Source organism: Nomia melanderi, chromosome 7, assembly GCF_051020985.1.
Source record: "Nomia melanderi isolate GNS246 chromosome 7, iyNomMela1, whole genome shotgun sequence".
Lineage (NCBI taxonomy): Eukaryota > Metazoa > Arthropoda > Insecta > Hymenoptera > Halictidae > Nomia > Nomia melanderi.
The window spans coordinates 15,472,953-15,488,515 of record NC_135005.1 but is presented as its reverse complement, the minus strand read 5'-3'; the positions used below and the strand labels follow the sequence as shown (position 1 = coordinate 15,488,515).

General features: G+C 42.6%; 3 protein-coding genes across 3 annotated transcripts; 1 reads left to right on the top strand and 2 right to left on the bottom strand.

Annotated features, from left to right (window-relative positions):
• The first annotated feature begins 4,193 nt into the window (after positions 1-4,193).
• LOC143174696 (uncharacterized) lies at positions 4,194-5,760 on the top strand. Its single transcript, XM_076368998.1, has 3 exons — positions 4,194-4,249; positions 5,496-5,572; positions 5,640-5,760. The coding sequence occupies exons 1-3, from the start codon at positions 4,232-4,234 to the stop codon at positions 5,758-5,760; spliced, it is 216 nt and encodes a 71-aa protein (XP_076225113.1). The 5' UTR covers positions 4,194-4,231.
• Positions 5,761-6,000: 240 nt separating this feature from the next.
• LOC116425109 (uncharacterized) lies at positions 6,001-9,173 on the bottom strand. The gene is made up of 4 exons (XM_076369056.1): positions 9,059-9,173; positions 8,051-8,109; positions 7,039-7,322; positions 6,001-6,273 (listed from the first exon to the last, which is right to left on the bottom strand). The coding sequence occupies exons 1-3, from the start codon at positions 9,077-9,079 to the stop codon at positions 7,076-7,078; spliced, it is 327 nt and encodes a 108-aa protein (XP_076225171.1). The 5' UTR covers positions 9,080-9,173; the 3' UTR covers positions 6,001-6,273; positions 7,039-7,075.
• A 5,236-nt stretch (positions 9,174-14,409) lies between these two features.
• Positions 14,410-15,387, bottom strand: LOC116425112 (signal peptidase complex subunit 1-like). The gene is made up of 3 exons (XM_031972339.2): positions 15,161-15,387; positions 14,909-14,968; positions 14,410-14,829 (listed from the first exon to the last, which is right to left on the bottom strand). Exons 1-3 carry the CDS (start codon positions 15,203-15,205, stop codon positions 14,641-14,643), a joined length of 294 nt encoding a protein of 97 aa, XP_031828199.1. The 5' UTR covers positions 15,206-15,387; the 3' UTR covers positions 14,410-14,640.
• Between the last annotated feature and the right edge of the window lie 176 nt (positions 15,388-15,563).

The following is a 15,563-nucleotide window of genomic DNA, read 5'->3' as shown; positions in this document are numbered from 1 at the left end:
CTGCACTCGTCGCGTTTTGTACATACCATATGCTATGTAAATACTGCTGCCTTATGTTATGTTTAAATAAATTGTTTTTTACGTTTTTCTAAGCATCGCCTTTCCTTACTAACATGAAAGAACTCGCGTAATCCAACAACGCGATCTCTTAATCACAAAAGAATTGATGAGTGACATTAGTCTCTAAAAACAGAAATCTACATAAATTCTTAAAATCTATTAATACGAGTCTTTAGTATTCTCTAAACTGTGTTTCGACGATTACTATCAAAATTCAACGTCGCAGGTTGAAAACCTTGAACGCTTTCCAAAAATACCTTGATAAATACAAAATGTGAAATGAGTGAAAGAAATCGAGCTCCGAGACTCATTAACACTATAACTACGTAACAGTCAAACTGACCGATTTGTTTGTTTAGCAATTATTATCTTCGAAGCATTGAATATTGGAAATGACTTTGAAAACAAATAGTTTCACTTGAGTACTATGACGAATATCCAAAGCTCCGAGACTCATGATCTTAACACTAGAACTACCGTACCAGTCAAAATGACTTCGATTTGTTTGTTTAGCAATTATCTTCGAAGCATTGAATATTCGAAATGATCTTGAAAACAAATAGTTTCACTAGAGTACTATAATGAATATCCAAAGAAACTGAGAATAATCTATTGCTACAATTTTTATAGAATATCAATCGTATCAAATGCTCGGTAGTTCCAGTGTTAATATCCCAAAATCGTTCTCGTCACTAACGGTAGCCACATTCTCGATCACTTTTCATTTTTCCCTCGAGACTAGTTCCAGCGGCGAGGACCTTATACGGTCATCGTTCGCATTCACACCCCTGTTATGGCCCTACCGTGCCTCTCGATGATCCGTCCGACTTCCGTCGTCATTACAGTTCCCAGTAATCGGTTTCGAATGGTTTCTTTTCCCCTCGGCGCGATCGTTCCGGTGAAATCTCTCTTCTTCGTCGCATCGTTTCACCGTTCCTTCGATTTCACAGGTTGTTGATCATCGCGCGGAGCAATTAATCAGAGCGATCGGACGATGATCTGCGCGCGTCCAGCGCCTCTTCCGATCGCGACGGACGTGCTCGCCGTAATGGAGCCATTTCCCCGCGACGATGATCGTTAACACGCGGCCGATGCCGCGGTGATTAGCTTGAAATGGAAAGTAAGCGGAAAGTGAAAGAGAGCAGATGTTATGGTGCACCAGACGAGGACGGTTTCACTCGCGCGATGCCGCGCGGCTGGACCTCTCGCTGACACGGATGTTGCCCTTGATTCCTGGTGCTTAACACGTTGAACGCCGCACGATTTCGTGCAGCGAAATATACGAAACGGAAGAAATAAAATTACATTCACCCTCTATAACCTTTCTATAACCCTCAGTACAAAATTAATAAATATCCACGTATGAATACGAGTTAACGATGTATTCAATAGTTTCAATAATCTCATGGAACGAATATATTTTGTAAGTTACAATGACATTAAACTTTCACGCCTGAGCGTATGAAAGTTTAACTTAACTGATTACCTAATTTTATTCACCACTTTGAGTGCAAAATCAAATAGATCAACAAGATGATGTACTGACACGTGACTTCAAAGTTACGTGGGCCTACAGAGGGTTAATTAAAAAAAATGTTATATATCTATCTTCATGTGAATAGAATCATAGATTTTCTTGAAAGAAAATCGAAGTACTCGAAATGGAAAAAATATAATATTAAACCATTCGATCGAATTGCAATTATTGAAGGTTGATCCAGCTGAATATCACGTTTAGGTAGTATTAAGTATAATATAGGAATGTTATCAAATAATCATCGTTTAATCGAGTGTATCAGTAATTCGATTTGGTTGGGTTACTGGTGACTCCATGGCATTCACCGTGTTAAGTTTTACTTTATCGCGTACTTTATTTTACTGTCTCTAGAAAAATGGTTCGTTCGTGTTCATATTGGTAATTGAAGGAAAGATAATTAGGATATAGTTTGTTACGCTAGTTCCGTTGAGTCTTTACGAAATTTAATTCGTTATTTAATCTTATTTTTCAAATTGGGTTCTATAGACGTAACACTAGTCAGATTGATAATTTTATTCTTCCTTAGAGTGATTAACAGTAAGAAATTACACGAGTATATTTATTGAGATGCTGACAGGTTACTGTCGCGTTGTTGCATCGATTTATTCAACGATCTTTCAGAATGACAACTGTACTCGTTCAACAACTGTGAGAAGAGAAATCTGGGACAGGTAATTTTGATCCACCCTGTAGTCCTAATATTGGTACACGCGGTTTTCCGTTTTAATGGCGCGTAAATAACTCGAGAAATCACCGGGATCGTTAACGGTAATTATTTAATCGGTTCGGATAAGAATCTGCTACCTCCTGCCGGACGTTCACGTAGAATTAGATTTATGTAAATAGAATTGAAGAGGAATCGAGGAAATAAACAGGCGAGGTTAAATAAGGGAAACTGCTCCGAGCGGAAAAAAGCAGTGAAAGTTAAACAAAAATTGAACGGAATTAACGGTTCAGGAGGCTACCGTCTGTCGGAAGTCGAGGGTAATCCAATTAAGTTAATTAGGCGTCGCACTCGAGAGAAAATTCTGCTTTCAACGTTGTATTGTAAGAAAAACCGCTTAACATTGTTCGACGCTCGGCATTGTAACCAGTCAGACTGGTAACTCATTATCGATTTGAACGGGAACGCGCGAGGAAAGCTAATTAATCCTCCGTGACGATAACGAAGAATCAACCATTACGATGTTCAGCAGATTATATCACTATCGGTAACGCTATAACAGACGTTTCCAATAAACAAGTACCATTCTCCACGTATAATTAGCAGAAAAACTGTAGAACGGCTAAAGGAACGTTCGATGTACGATTAACTTCCAGGGGAATCAAAGTAAGAGAAAAGAATTTCTCAGAAAGAATTGCTCGAAGATTTCGTGCGCAGATGAAGTCTTTTGAAAGTTGTATCTTACGAATTTACATAAACGCCGAGGAGGAAAAATCACAAAAACCGCAGCTACCACGGCGAACGAGAGTTGCGTTCGTTCGCAAAAAAAAATGGAATTTCCCGTTTACTTTCTTCGGCACATAGGCGTAGAAGCCGAACCGAAATTTCGACAGTGCGCTCTACCCAGGACGCAAACATCAACGGAATGATAACTGAAAAATTCTATCAACGCGAATCGATGCAGGATTATTCGAAGATCATTGCACTCTATCCGCGAGTCACTTAAACTTCCAACGTTGGCGTCAACGTCGCCGCTCTCGTTGCGATAACGTACGCGGAGAAAGTGCGCGCGAGTTCCTCGGGAACCGAAGATTCTCGAAGCAGCGTTTCCGCCTGTTTACCGGTGAAAACGATGATCAAACCGCCGACTAATCAATTGACACCGAGCCGTCCCATCAATTTACGCGGTAGACTCCTAAAACCGCTAACGGCGCGAGGAGGAGAATTACCGCGGATAATGGTATAATTGCACAAGGATCTCCGCGAGACGAGGGCTGCGTTAATAAACCGTTACGATAATGTCGGTAATGAAACTGTCTGAACCGACTAAATAAGATGTTCCGGTGAAATGATGGCGTCGCGGGCGCCGTAAAACCTGCGGTCGCTAATAAATAATAGCCTGAACGATCACCGTGTTTGCACGGATCTCAAACGATCATTATAGAAGTCACTCTTCGTGTCCTTGGATCGCACAGTTACCATTGCGCTTCGATATTCCATGTTACATCTCTCGATTCGATGTCGCCATCGATCGAGTCTGATGGGGAACGCTGCGTATTTCGAATGAATCGCTAAAACCGATATCGCGTTTCTAACTTTCACGGCCGAAACTCACCTCGGCGATCCAGAAAAATCGATCCTTTCTCCGGCGACACACGGCTGGCCGTGAATCGATCAATTGTGTCGACGGTTCCTCGGAAGTGTCTCTCGAAAAACGCGTCGGAGGGACGCGGCCCGGCCTCTTTCGCCCGGTGTCTACGACAATGATAGAAGGTGCGCGTGAAATTTCATGTAATCTACCGAGTGAGAGCGATCCGGGTCGGGTGGGGTGCACGCAGGAAGTGTATCGCTCGTTTCTGTACCGTTCACTGATTATGTTTCCGTTTATAAGGCTTGCCAGGATTGCGTCTTCTAGTTACCGGAGCGCAGCGGACTCGCGAAACACAAGGGGCACAGCCGGGACCGACGCCATGGACAAGAGAGCGCACGTGGGTGTCCGACATTTTCACCGGTCGTCGGTGCTTCCTGTCGTTGACGGACTTTCGACGATTATCGCTGATTTTTAGACTCGCGGGACGCGATTATCGCGGAAAAAGTGCATTCTCCTTTTTAACTTTTTCCGTCGTGGGGTAATTATATACGGACATACTGAATGAATGCCTGGTGAAATTTGATCAATTTTATTGTTTGTAGAGGTCCTCGTATTGTCACAGTAGAGTCTATTCGACAGTGGTGTCGATCTTGTCAAATTTTGTTATAATCACTTGAATGTGCTTTAGTTTGATTCTGTGATAATACAATTTGACAAAAGAGTTACTATTGTCAAATAGAATATGGTTGTATAATAGGACAACCTTTGCAAACAATAAAATTTACCGAATTTACACCAAGCATTTAGTATGTCCTTATATGAGGCCATGATGAAAATATAATTAGCAGTAGCGTATAATTTCGTACTATCAAAAGTTTGTTTTTCTTTGAATTTTAATCTATACGAGTGAAATATTTGATACTTTGATATCTATTATTTAGTAAGACAAATGAAGCTTCTGTTTGGAGTGGATGAGCAGGATTTAAGAATGTTTAATTTGTGTTCGATGTGTACAATGATTCGAATGATTTTTCGATATGTATGGAGTCTCTCTTGTATATTCTTTTACGGTCGTTTCTGTTAATTATCATGGGCCATTAGAGCCTCGACGAACACAGGCATGCAGTTAAAAACAATAAAACCTGTAGCCTGGTACGATCATTTCACCGAACAGGATCCGAATGATACGATTCGTTTGATTACAAACGTGGACGCTTTCACCCGAACTTGTAACGCAACACGATTGATACATTTTTTGGTCTTGCTTCGAATATCCTCTACGGACTCCTGCCTCTGTTAGAAGGTTTCTCCGCCTACGATTTTCACTCCGCGCTGCCTTCCCTGTTACAAGTAATTCGATCCTGTACTAAATAACAACTGGCGACTGAAATTGGAGAGAATGTTTACATCGCAACTAATTGAACGGATCGACTGAATTTTATCTGGGTCGATCGGCCCATAAAATCGACATTTCTGACAACGGAAAATAAAGGATTCTTCGAATATTTAAATAAGCGTGTACAGTCGAATGAAAAAACGGTCTAATAGAGGGATACAGACAATAAGTTCCAACGAGACTTCTTTCAAATTTCCTTAACATTGGATTTCTAATTGGATTACTTACTTTCACATCTCCGTTTCAGGTTTTCCTGTTTGCTTTCGTCATTTCGATCGCTCTGGTATCATCGATGCCGACTCCTGGAGGTGGTCATCACGAACAGTAAATATTCATTCGTCAACGATCGACATTCGTTTGTTTCACAATTGACACTTAATAATGTTCACAGCACGCACTTCATCATACACGTGCCCGAGCTCATTCACAAACATCATCACACTCACGTGAAGAAGATTCATCACATACACAAGGAAGAAGATGACGGACACGAGCACATAGAGGAATGGTGATCACTCGGATTGAAATCTGTTCTAATCGTTGGAGCTTCTCTGACGTCGTTTTACGAAACGTCCATGTTATAATTGTTAAGATTGTTATGTTGTTACTGTACATAATTGTTGACCGTTGAAACGAAGTAACGTTGTATGAAATAAAATGACTTGAACCAAGTGAACGAGACTGTTCGATACTATTGCTTCCCATGGAAATCGAAGAAAGGGCTGTAGGTATTCGAAATAACGAGCACGAAGTATGTCAAACACGTGTATTGTATAAAAAAATAATGCAACATAATACAAGTATATACAAAATGTCTTTGATCTAAGTACACACATGTGCATACCGGGATGGTACTCTATTTTACATACTTAAGTGACTAATTGCAGGCATCGCGAGCTAGGTTTGTACTATTATTCTCTGCTTCTGTTCTCGTCTACTACGAATGATCATGTCCCAGAACTATTTGGTCTGCGTGGATGGTAAGTACAGTGATTCTAGCGACTCGAATGCCCTCGTTTTACAACCTGCAACAATCGACACAAATGACATCGCCGCTCGAACACTGATAAATTTTAGTTACCTTAAGAAAGATTCAGAAAACCTACAGTTCAAGATGAAATAATAAATCGTTATATTGAAACATATCCGTCGAAGACTTGTTTACTTCTCGACCAATGAAATTTCAACCCCTTACCTTATATCGCGTCAAACTCTGGCGAAGATTTAGTTTAATTTTGAGAATTTTTAGAATAGAGTTTGAGTCGCTAAGAAGTCAATAATTAAGCCAGTTATTCCATATTCTGATTTTTGTAAATATTAGTGAAATAAATCATATTCTTCTCAACTATTCAAAGATTCACTCCTTCATATTTTCTAGAAAGCCCTTTTACAGCTTCCGAATATTTTATACAATCATTTCAGAAGCACAGCATTAATTCTCTCAATTTTAGCTTTCTAAACTCAACCACTATTTTAGCAAAGGGTTAACAATTTTTTCTATATTTATTTGTAGTATCACAGTTGTACCATTCGAAGGTAACATTTCAATGACTCCCAAATATTCTTGAATAAATCAATAGAGCGTCATATTAAGCTGCAATTGAATGAACTGACGACGTGAACCTCGAAGTGAGAAACCAAGAGCACTTCGGACCGCAAAGGGTTAAACGTATATCTAGAACGAGCGTGGAATCTCTTTCTCCAACGAACGACGAATAAGAAAATAGTCTCGTGCAGCACAGCGTGGAGGAAGTCACAGTGCAAAGGGTTAAGGTCGAATGCACACGTACCTAAATAATAACAAGCCGAAAAGCTGAGCGCTCCCGTCTACCACCATCCCTTCTCCGCGTGAACAGGTACCGGCACGTGAACCTTCTCCACGACAGGGACCGGCACGTGAACTTTTTCGACATGGTGAACGGGTACCGGAACGGGCACCTTCTGCACGTGATGGATGGGGATCGGTACGGGCACCGGCACCTTCTCGACGTGGTGCACGGGTATCTTCTTCACATGATGATGATGGACCGTGTGCACGTGATAAGGCACGTGGATGCGGACGTGGTGGTGTGAACTGCAATCAGCCGAATCGATTTTCTTGGAAACGAGGTAATTGCCACTTGACGCCACTTGTTACTTGTATGGTTATTGTTAATCGAGCGGAACGCTCCGCGCAAATATTCAGTCAAGTTGCTAGCTAGGTTACATTATTTCCTGTTTTGCGCACTATGATTTGGTATCGGTGGTAAACGCATTTGGAAATGGCACTTTAGGGCTGGAGAGGATTTAACAAATTTTTGCTTTGGAGGAGATGAGATTCGGGGAATTTATTGGTTAGGTGAAAGAGGGTTCAAGGGATTTGTTGTTTGATGAAAGAGTTTGAAGAAATTGTTATTTGGAAGAAATATGCAGAGAAATTGTTATTCAGGAGAAATAGAATTCAAAAAAGTTGTTATTTGGAAAAAATATAATGCAGAGAAATTGTTATTCAGGAGAAATAGAATTCGAAGAAATTGTTATTTGGAAGAAATATAATGCAGAGAAATTGTTATTCAAGAGAAATAGAACTCAAAGAAATTGTTATTTGGAAGAAATAGGATTAAAAAAAATGATTATTCGGAAGAAATAGAATTCAATGCTTATTAAGGAACATTGTTTGATTAAAGGATCACTCAGTGATACGACTTTAAATTTGTTGCACTTCGTAAATGGTTGTTTTTATGGTAATTGATTAAGAGGGTTGCTTATGTAAATTAGTATGAGGACTTTCAGGAACCGTTGAGACACTTTAACAACACTTACCCGTGGTAGCCTGGCACCGGCGAAGACAAGGCCACGGCCAGTATTCCGAACACGATCAGCTGCAACACAAACGTGAATTTCTGATTTGTCCATAACACGTTGCAGCTGCACCGCGATTCGTTTATATGCGCGGCGGCATATTTTTTTCCCTTTTGAAGTTTCACTATGCGTGCGACGTGAGTCGTTCGATCACGAACTCTGGTGTGAAAGTGTCGCGTTCCGATTCATTAATTACATATCGATCTCTTATTTTAGAAATTTCCAATGAAAATCAACCGTAACTGACTGGAGAACATTCGTAAAAAGAAGACGGACATATGTGAAGCTAAAATTTAGTTTAAAAAGAACAACGCTACGATGCTCGAAGTGAACAACTTTGACCAGAAAATAGCGAATGAACCATTCGTTTCAAACGATCTCATCAACTTTCGTATCGAACCTCCCTATCTGCGTATTCTAACAAATCTACATCTCCGAATCCATAAAAGAAATCTAATTTCCAATAAATCTTCCTCTCACAGAACTTCCAAATAATCTCACCAAGGGAAACCAAAAGAAAACCACCCAAAAAATCTCAAACCCTTAAAAATTCAACTAAAAGCACCAAAAACTGACCTCTCCTTACTCCTAGCAAACTCGAAACACAAAACTCCCAAATAATGTCACCAAGGGAAACCAAAGGAAAACCCTCCAAAAAATCTCAAACTCTTAAAAATTCAACTAAGACATACCCTAATATCCAAAATAGAGAATCGTACACCAAAAACTAATCTCCCCTTAGTCCTATGAAACTCGAAACACGTCAAATAACATCACCCAAGAAACCCAAAAACTCTCAAACTCTTAAAAATTCAACTAAAATATACCCCAACATCCAAGATAGAAACCCATACACCAAAAACTAATCTCCCCTAGTCCTGAAACTCGAAACACGTCGATCCACTGTGCTCTACCGCTCACGTAGCCGTTCCGGGGTCAGAGTTCACCCGCGAACCGGGAATTACTCACGGCGATGGACAGGGAGCGCATCTTGTCCGGCTGTTTCGGCGTCTGGTAAAGTTCCTCTGGCTGCGGTGTTCTGGCGATCGAGCGCGCGGTACTCCGGCTCGGAAGAGAGGTGAAAAAAAAAAACGAAACGGAAGGATGGACCGAGGAACGTAGCCTGCACCAGCTCACGCGACCGCTGTTTTACGGATGTCGATACGTTTCTGGCTTTGGACGGCCGGGGATGTGTGCTTATAAAGGACGAACCGCGGTGGCCAAAACCACCCGGCGAAACAGCGGGTCGCCGGGGTGGGGGAGCAAAGTCGCTCGACTTTACGGGTTACGTAAAAGCTAGGAAGCGGCCGGCCTCTCTGGTTACGTTCGTTCCGCGTGTCCGCCGCGATGGGCTGCGTAACACACGCGGCGTGGCGGCCGTAGCGCGCGTGGCCCGCCGCCGCGGATGATAATCTCGATGTTCCGATACCGGGAACGACGAACGAGGAATCGAGTCGCGAATCCGCGGAACCGTTCGCGTGTCGTCGCAAAAAACCGTGAACGATTGTTTCCTTCACCGTTCTGCGTCGCAAACGAGGGCGTCGGAGGGGCGAGGCCGGGAAAATCGGGAAAAGTTCGAAAGCGAGTTTTTTTAATGAAGTTTCTACGGAGTTTTCACAACCTCGCGCATTTCGCGCCGTTACGAATAGATTTATTCGCGTGTTGCAATTTGTTTTTTTCGATGGTTTGACGGCGGGCGTTGGGTAATCTCGGGGGATGTCGAAATCGGGTAGTTTTCGGGATGATTGCGAGACTCCGGGAATGGAAATGAGTTTAGCGAAGCGCGTTTCGGCGAGTGGATTCCAAGTTCATTGAGAACGGGTAATGAAGTGGTTGGATGTTGAGTTATTAGACGGATAGTTCCGGAGCTGGAAGCTTCGGTGATCGTCGGAAGATATTGTTTCCGCGCTCGGCCGCCATCGAGGAAAATCGTTTCCTATTTCCATCGGGAATCGAGCGGATTTTTCGCAGGAAACATCGACACCTATCGGTAGCGAGGAGAAAGCTCCGTTTAACGGGCGCGCTACGAGATATCGTAATTTGCGTAATGAGCGTTGAATGAAGTTTACGAGCCGCTCTTGTCCTATACTGATATCTGGCACGTAAACTTGCACTGGTTTCGTAAAACTCGTCCGCGGCGCGCCGCGTCGATGGAGATCAGTGGAGTGATCAAACGCGGGATTAGAATTTGATGTTTCAACGATCGAATTCGAAACTTGGGGCTTAACTTATATTTGCCGAAGCCTTAATTACGGGAACGTGATTTACAAATAGGAGATTACAAGGTGAATATTAATTAAGCGAAATTCTCCGTAGAAGCACAACTTTCGACGATAGCCCAAAGAGACGAGATACAGCGAACGGAACTTGCCCAAACATCGCCAATAAATTCCGCGATATCCTTTGCGTCTAAATCGCATAATTATGCACGATTCCACAAACATGTTCCGTTTGTCGCGCGAACGAGGAACACTGTCGAAATTCTTTCCTATTACGTGAACGATTTCACTCGAAGGATTCAACGAACATTACACCTCCTGTCGAACTGCATCATACTTCCGAAACTCGAACCTGTCGTTGCCATGATCTATCATAACAAAACAACGCATCTTGAAAATATACGAAGAATAATTATCCTCGAGCTCCTACGATTGACATCATCCATTCGCAAGGTGTTTGGCAATATAACGATCAATTAACAGCCATTGATAACGTCCCGTCATCGTTTCTCGAAAAAGAGAAATTTGATTGCGTGTCCTCCGGTGTATGTCGCAACGAGCCCCAAAAAACTCATCTCATTATAATAGACGTAACAGTAACGTTGACACTGCCGGTTCGCTGATATAACCGTGCGTGACCGAAACGTACCCGGCGCACGAGCGGATTATCGCTTATCAATCGGCATCGGAAGGAAGGATCTGGCTCGGCGTCAGTCGACTGCGACCGGCTAAGTGGAACAGGAAAATCTCATTATCGAGCCCCTCTAATAACTCTAATAACCTACTCGAATATTGTCCTTCCTGCGACGAACGGCGGACGGTTAATTGCGAAAAGATTACGACCTCCCGCGTCGCGTCTGTCCGGCGAACTTGCGAAATGTTCCTCGCTTCCGGTCGACAATTCGGCTTCCAGTCATCCGCTTCCCGTTCCCAGTCCAATAATAATGGTAATATAACGCCTTCGGGACGGAACATTAGAGAAGTGTTCCAACGATCTTTCCTCGAAACCTCTTTACTCGGGTAATCACCAACTCGGACCGGCTATTCGGCGGAGCCATCGAAACCTCGTATACATTTTCCCGTGTTAATTGAGTATAAAATTCATGGGCAAAAGTTAACCGACCGTGCTGTTGACTTCCCGTGTCTCCCGGCGCTGTTGCGACACTCGGATCGTATTCGTTCCAGTTTCCCTAAGTACTTGCCATTGGCAGCCTTCGATCAATCGAATTTTGAGGATTTTCACCTGTCTCGTTAACCCTCTGTAGGCTCGTGTAACTTTGAAGTCACGTATCAGTATATTGGCATCTTGTTGATTTACTTCATTTTGCACTCAAAGTAGTGAATAAAATTAAGTGATCAGTTAAACTTTCATACGCTCAGGCGAGAAAGTTTAATGTCATTGCAACTTGAAAGTTACAGAATATATTCGTTCGATGAGATTATTGAAACTATTGAAGTAATTACTGACGCTTCTGAATGACTAAAAAACAATCGTAACACACAAGACAGCCGATGTGAAATAAAAATGTTTAATAAGGCAACTAAGTTGATAATAGTGTAACGCAAACGTTGCAAACAATTCATAAGTATTCCTACTTTTCTTTGCTACAAAAGACAAACTCTATGGGAAAACGCTTAAGATTTCCGTGGCGCTTAACGTGTTAACATTGTGCGTAATATGAGAATCACACGACCGAGAAGTATCATTAAGTACACAACGCTTTGTATTTAATTACTCAAGATTACACCTCGTATTACATCAATTCCTCGTCGATTTTAATAATCTCGAAAGGATCAAGAAACAAGCAGTTATTCCGTATTACACCCAGCTCGCCAACTCCCTATCAAAATTAACATTCATTGCTACGCGTCGGATCGGCGTCGCCGAGCGGCCGCCATTTTGCGAATCGAAACGTAACAAGCCGCCATCTTCGACGTAACGTGTGCTTTAACGACTCGCGGATCAACGACACGGAGAATGTTATCACGTTACGGTTCAGTCGCGCAGGGAAAAAGAAGGATAGACTGCGTAATCCGTTCAGATCGGATCCCACGCGCTTCCGGTGCGGTGCACACAGCGTCGGCACGGTCTCGCTTTCCAGTCGGCTCGTTTCGAGAAAGGAGTCAGTGTTAAGAGCAAGGTAACGATCGCCGCCACGGTCCCGACACTGCACGTTGCTTTCGGTCATTTTCCTTCCCCCGCCGCCCCCCCGCCACCCGCCCTCGCCCGTCGTTGATCATTTTCCGTTTTGTTCGCCGTTTTTTACGTGCATGCGCCGCTGACCTGGCGAGCGTGTTGCAGGAAGTGGTGCAAACTGCATACTTAAAATATCCATCATACGAGGGAGAAAGCGTTTCGTAACCCTCGCCGTCCGTGTACCTGCGTGTATCTTGCGTGGCGATTGCACCCGGTAACAAGGTGAGGCGAGAAAGGTATACGCAATTCCGCGGTGATTTTCAGTGGGTCCGGAGTCATCGCGATTACGCAAGGGGCTGTTTGGGTTCGGTCCACCGCGCAGGCGGCCCATCCCGGGCCCGTCCAGTGAAAGTGACCGTGCAACAACCCGGTCCCCGGCACAAGAGGATCCGAAAAGGCCGAACCGATTGTTCGTTTTTCGTCGAGCCGGCCGTGTGACGAAATCGTCCCGTCCCGACGTTAATACGCGCTCCGAGCGGGGAACGTTTCAGAAACGTTCCTTCCACCGCTGAGGAATGACGGAAACGCTTAAGGAGGAATTCACTAATTGGCCTTGTTTCTTGCGCGATTTTGTCAATGTTCTTTTGTTCTTGTGGACGACGTAACTCCACGTGCGACCGGGTAGAATGCTTCGGAGGATTACAGAGGAGGCGTCGAGTTGGAATAACGTCTGTCTTTGTTGACTGATATTTATTAATACTAGGTCTACGGGCATTTATTATTTATCATTTAACGTCTGAATGATATTAAAATATTCATAATTAATTCTATAATCTGTATTTGTTGTGAAGGGATGATATTCTACGAACGTTAACACAGTAAAAGTTTTGATGAGCTACAAAAATAGAAAAAATGCAAATCTCTGAGAGTTGCTTGACAATTTCAACAAATTCTGGCTATATAGAATTATTTAAATAAAATACAATATAGCTTATAAATTTGAATGTTATAGCATCGAAGTCGAATGCTATTCACGCCCGCGGACGTGTTAACTATTTGTAATGGTAATAAACGTGCGCTCGGACTGAATCGTTCGTATTTTAACGGACAATCGATTGAAACGGTATAGAACGAGCTGGATCGAAAGATCTTCCTTTGTCCGGCGAACGTGTCGATGAAAAGCCATTTGCGAAACGATTGCGACGGTCTCGTTGCGCAAACCGCAGTCCCTTTTCGCGATCGCATACGTGCAATGTGTAACGAAAGGGGACGAGTGGTTGCCGAGAAATGCGAGGAGGATGGTACAAGGTGTCCGACGGCGGTCGCGGCGCTTTGTGTTTTTCGATGCGAGCATAATCGGTTCCTGCGACTTTTACGTAAGGATCGTTCGTGATCATCCCCACCGTTCGCCGAAACATTTTCTACCGCTTCTCTGTCCCGTGAAAGTCATTCGGCAGGCCAATTTTGAGGGAAATATGCTTCGGTTCGCGTGCGACGGGAGAAAATGAGGAACGCGGCCGATGAAAGTCAATCGTTGGAACCGATCCAATGGGTGGTGCACGGAGCGCCGTATAAAATCATAAACGCCGGTTAATTGTTCGCGTACGCCGGCCGTCCGCTGTCTCATTCGTCCCGGGAACCGATGGCAAATCGAAAACGCCCGGGATTGATCCTGTTACGAAGCTCCTTCCTTTGCCGGCGGCGATTACGTAACGGCGGTTCCGAAGCGGAAGGGAAATTCTGAATCGGATATTTTATACGGGCCGGTCGGCGAGATCGTCTACGTCGATCTCCGTCGCGTTTCGCAATAACCATTACTTTCCAATGATAAATAAATATGTTACGCGATCGCGCACATTTATATTACATTTATATAATTAAATTATCCCGTTCCATTCGGCTTTTTTTCACTTCTGTCCGTTTTAGTTGCTAGAGAGATCGGGCGTGCTAAGTGAAACGTTAGGTATCGTGTAATAAATATATTATAAATGCGATGTACAGATAACAGGTAACACATTACCGATTTACGATAGTGTGTACAATAGAGGCACTGATTTAGTTAATTGCTTAGAAATCATAGGTAAGTTTTAATTACAAAACAATAAAGAATCTATGCACAGTTATTGGTAAATATAGTGATGTATCTTATATTAACGAGAATGTGTTAAGTATAGACAGTTCAGGATGGTAATTAACTACTTCTTCTTCTTTAATTTGGCGGTGACTGCCGGCTGTTGCTGTGGCTTTTGCCAATCCAATGGTTTACGGCGGTACATAGGCCACGGTGGTACTGTAATCAAAGCAGCCATTACGAATCCGGCGCCAAGGATGTAGATTGTTTGCGAAAACTGCTGGATCACGTATCCCCATATTAGTCCTACTACCTGTGAATGGTAATTATGTGTAAATGAAATTGTCTATTAATGGTGCAGTGTTTAAGCACTTGCAATATAAATGTCTTACACCGAACAGCGTTATAATCACCCTGGATAATTTTTCTGCCCTTGCTTGGCCTTCATAGTCCTAGAAAAGTAAGCAGTTTGAATGAAAAAAAAAACAAATGTACCTTTAATTAATGTCACCTGGATATGTCATTTGACTTTGACAGTTGATGGCACATAACCTATGTATAGAAAAATCAAAACATTGCTCAAAGGTTACTACTTACGGCATTTAGTGGTTTGATGTTAATTGAAGATTGAACTGCGAACTTACCATGTGAGTTGGAATGGACTTAATATATTCTTTCCACGAATTCATTGTAAATAAACAACACGGACGTACCGGTCACAATAAACACGAGGCGAACTTCGGTATGAAGGTAGCTCTTGCGTAATATGTTTAAGTTGTTTTCTTATGAATTAATTTTGGCGCCAGATTTAATAAGTTCCAGAAAAATTGAGTCATTTAAACGAAATGTTTTAATATTGCGTTTAAACAAGAGTTCATTTATAATCAGTGGCAAAAATGCAATACTCACAGTTGTACGCGATGATGAAATAACGGTGGAACCAGCTTATTCGAAGTAGTTGAAGAGTTAACATAACCAGTAACTTGATTACTTTGTATATGCAACTTCCGTAGACAGACATGATTGTGCAATTTTTCCTTGTTTTGT

Bases quoted from the DNA above. Each gene is read 5' to 3' on its own strand.
- LOC116425109 (XM_076369056.1), bottom strand. From the start codon at position 9,079: ATGCGCTCCCTGTCCATCGCC. The intron at 8,110-9,058 runs GTGAGTAATTCC...TTTGTGTTGCAG, and splicing joins TGCGCTCCCTGTCCATCGCC to CTGATCGTGTTCGGAATACT. The intron at 7,323-8,050 runs GTAAGTGTTGTT...GGCTGATTGCAG, and splicing joins CCGGTGCCAGGCTACCACGG to TTCACACCACCACGTCCGCA.
- LOC116425112 (XM_031972339.2), bottom strand. From the start codon at position 15,205: ATGAATTCGTGGAAAGAATATATTAAGTCCATTCCAACTCACATG. The intron at 14,969-15,160 runs GTAAGTTCGCAG...TTACTTTTCTAG, and splicing joins AGTCCATTCCAACTCACATG to GACTATGAAGGCCAAGCAAG. The intron at 14,830-14,908 runs GTAAGACATTTA...TACCATTCACAG, and splicing joins TGATTATAACGCTGTTCGGT to GTAGTAGGACTAATATGGGG.
- LOC143174696 (XM_076368998.1), top strand. The intron at 5,573-5,639 runs GTAAATATTCAT...TAATGTTCACAG, and splicing joins GGAGGTGGTCATCACGAACA to CACGCACTTCATCATACACG.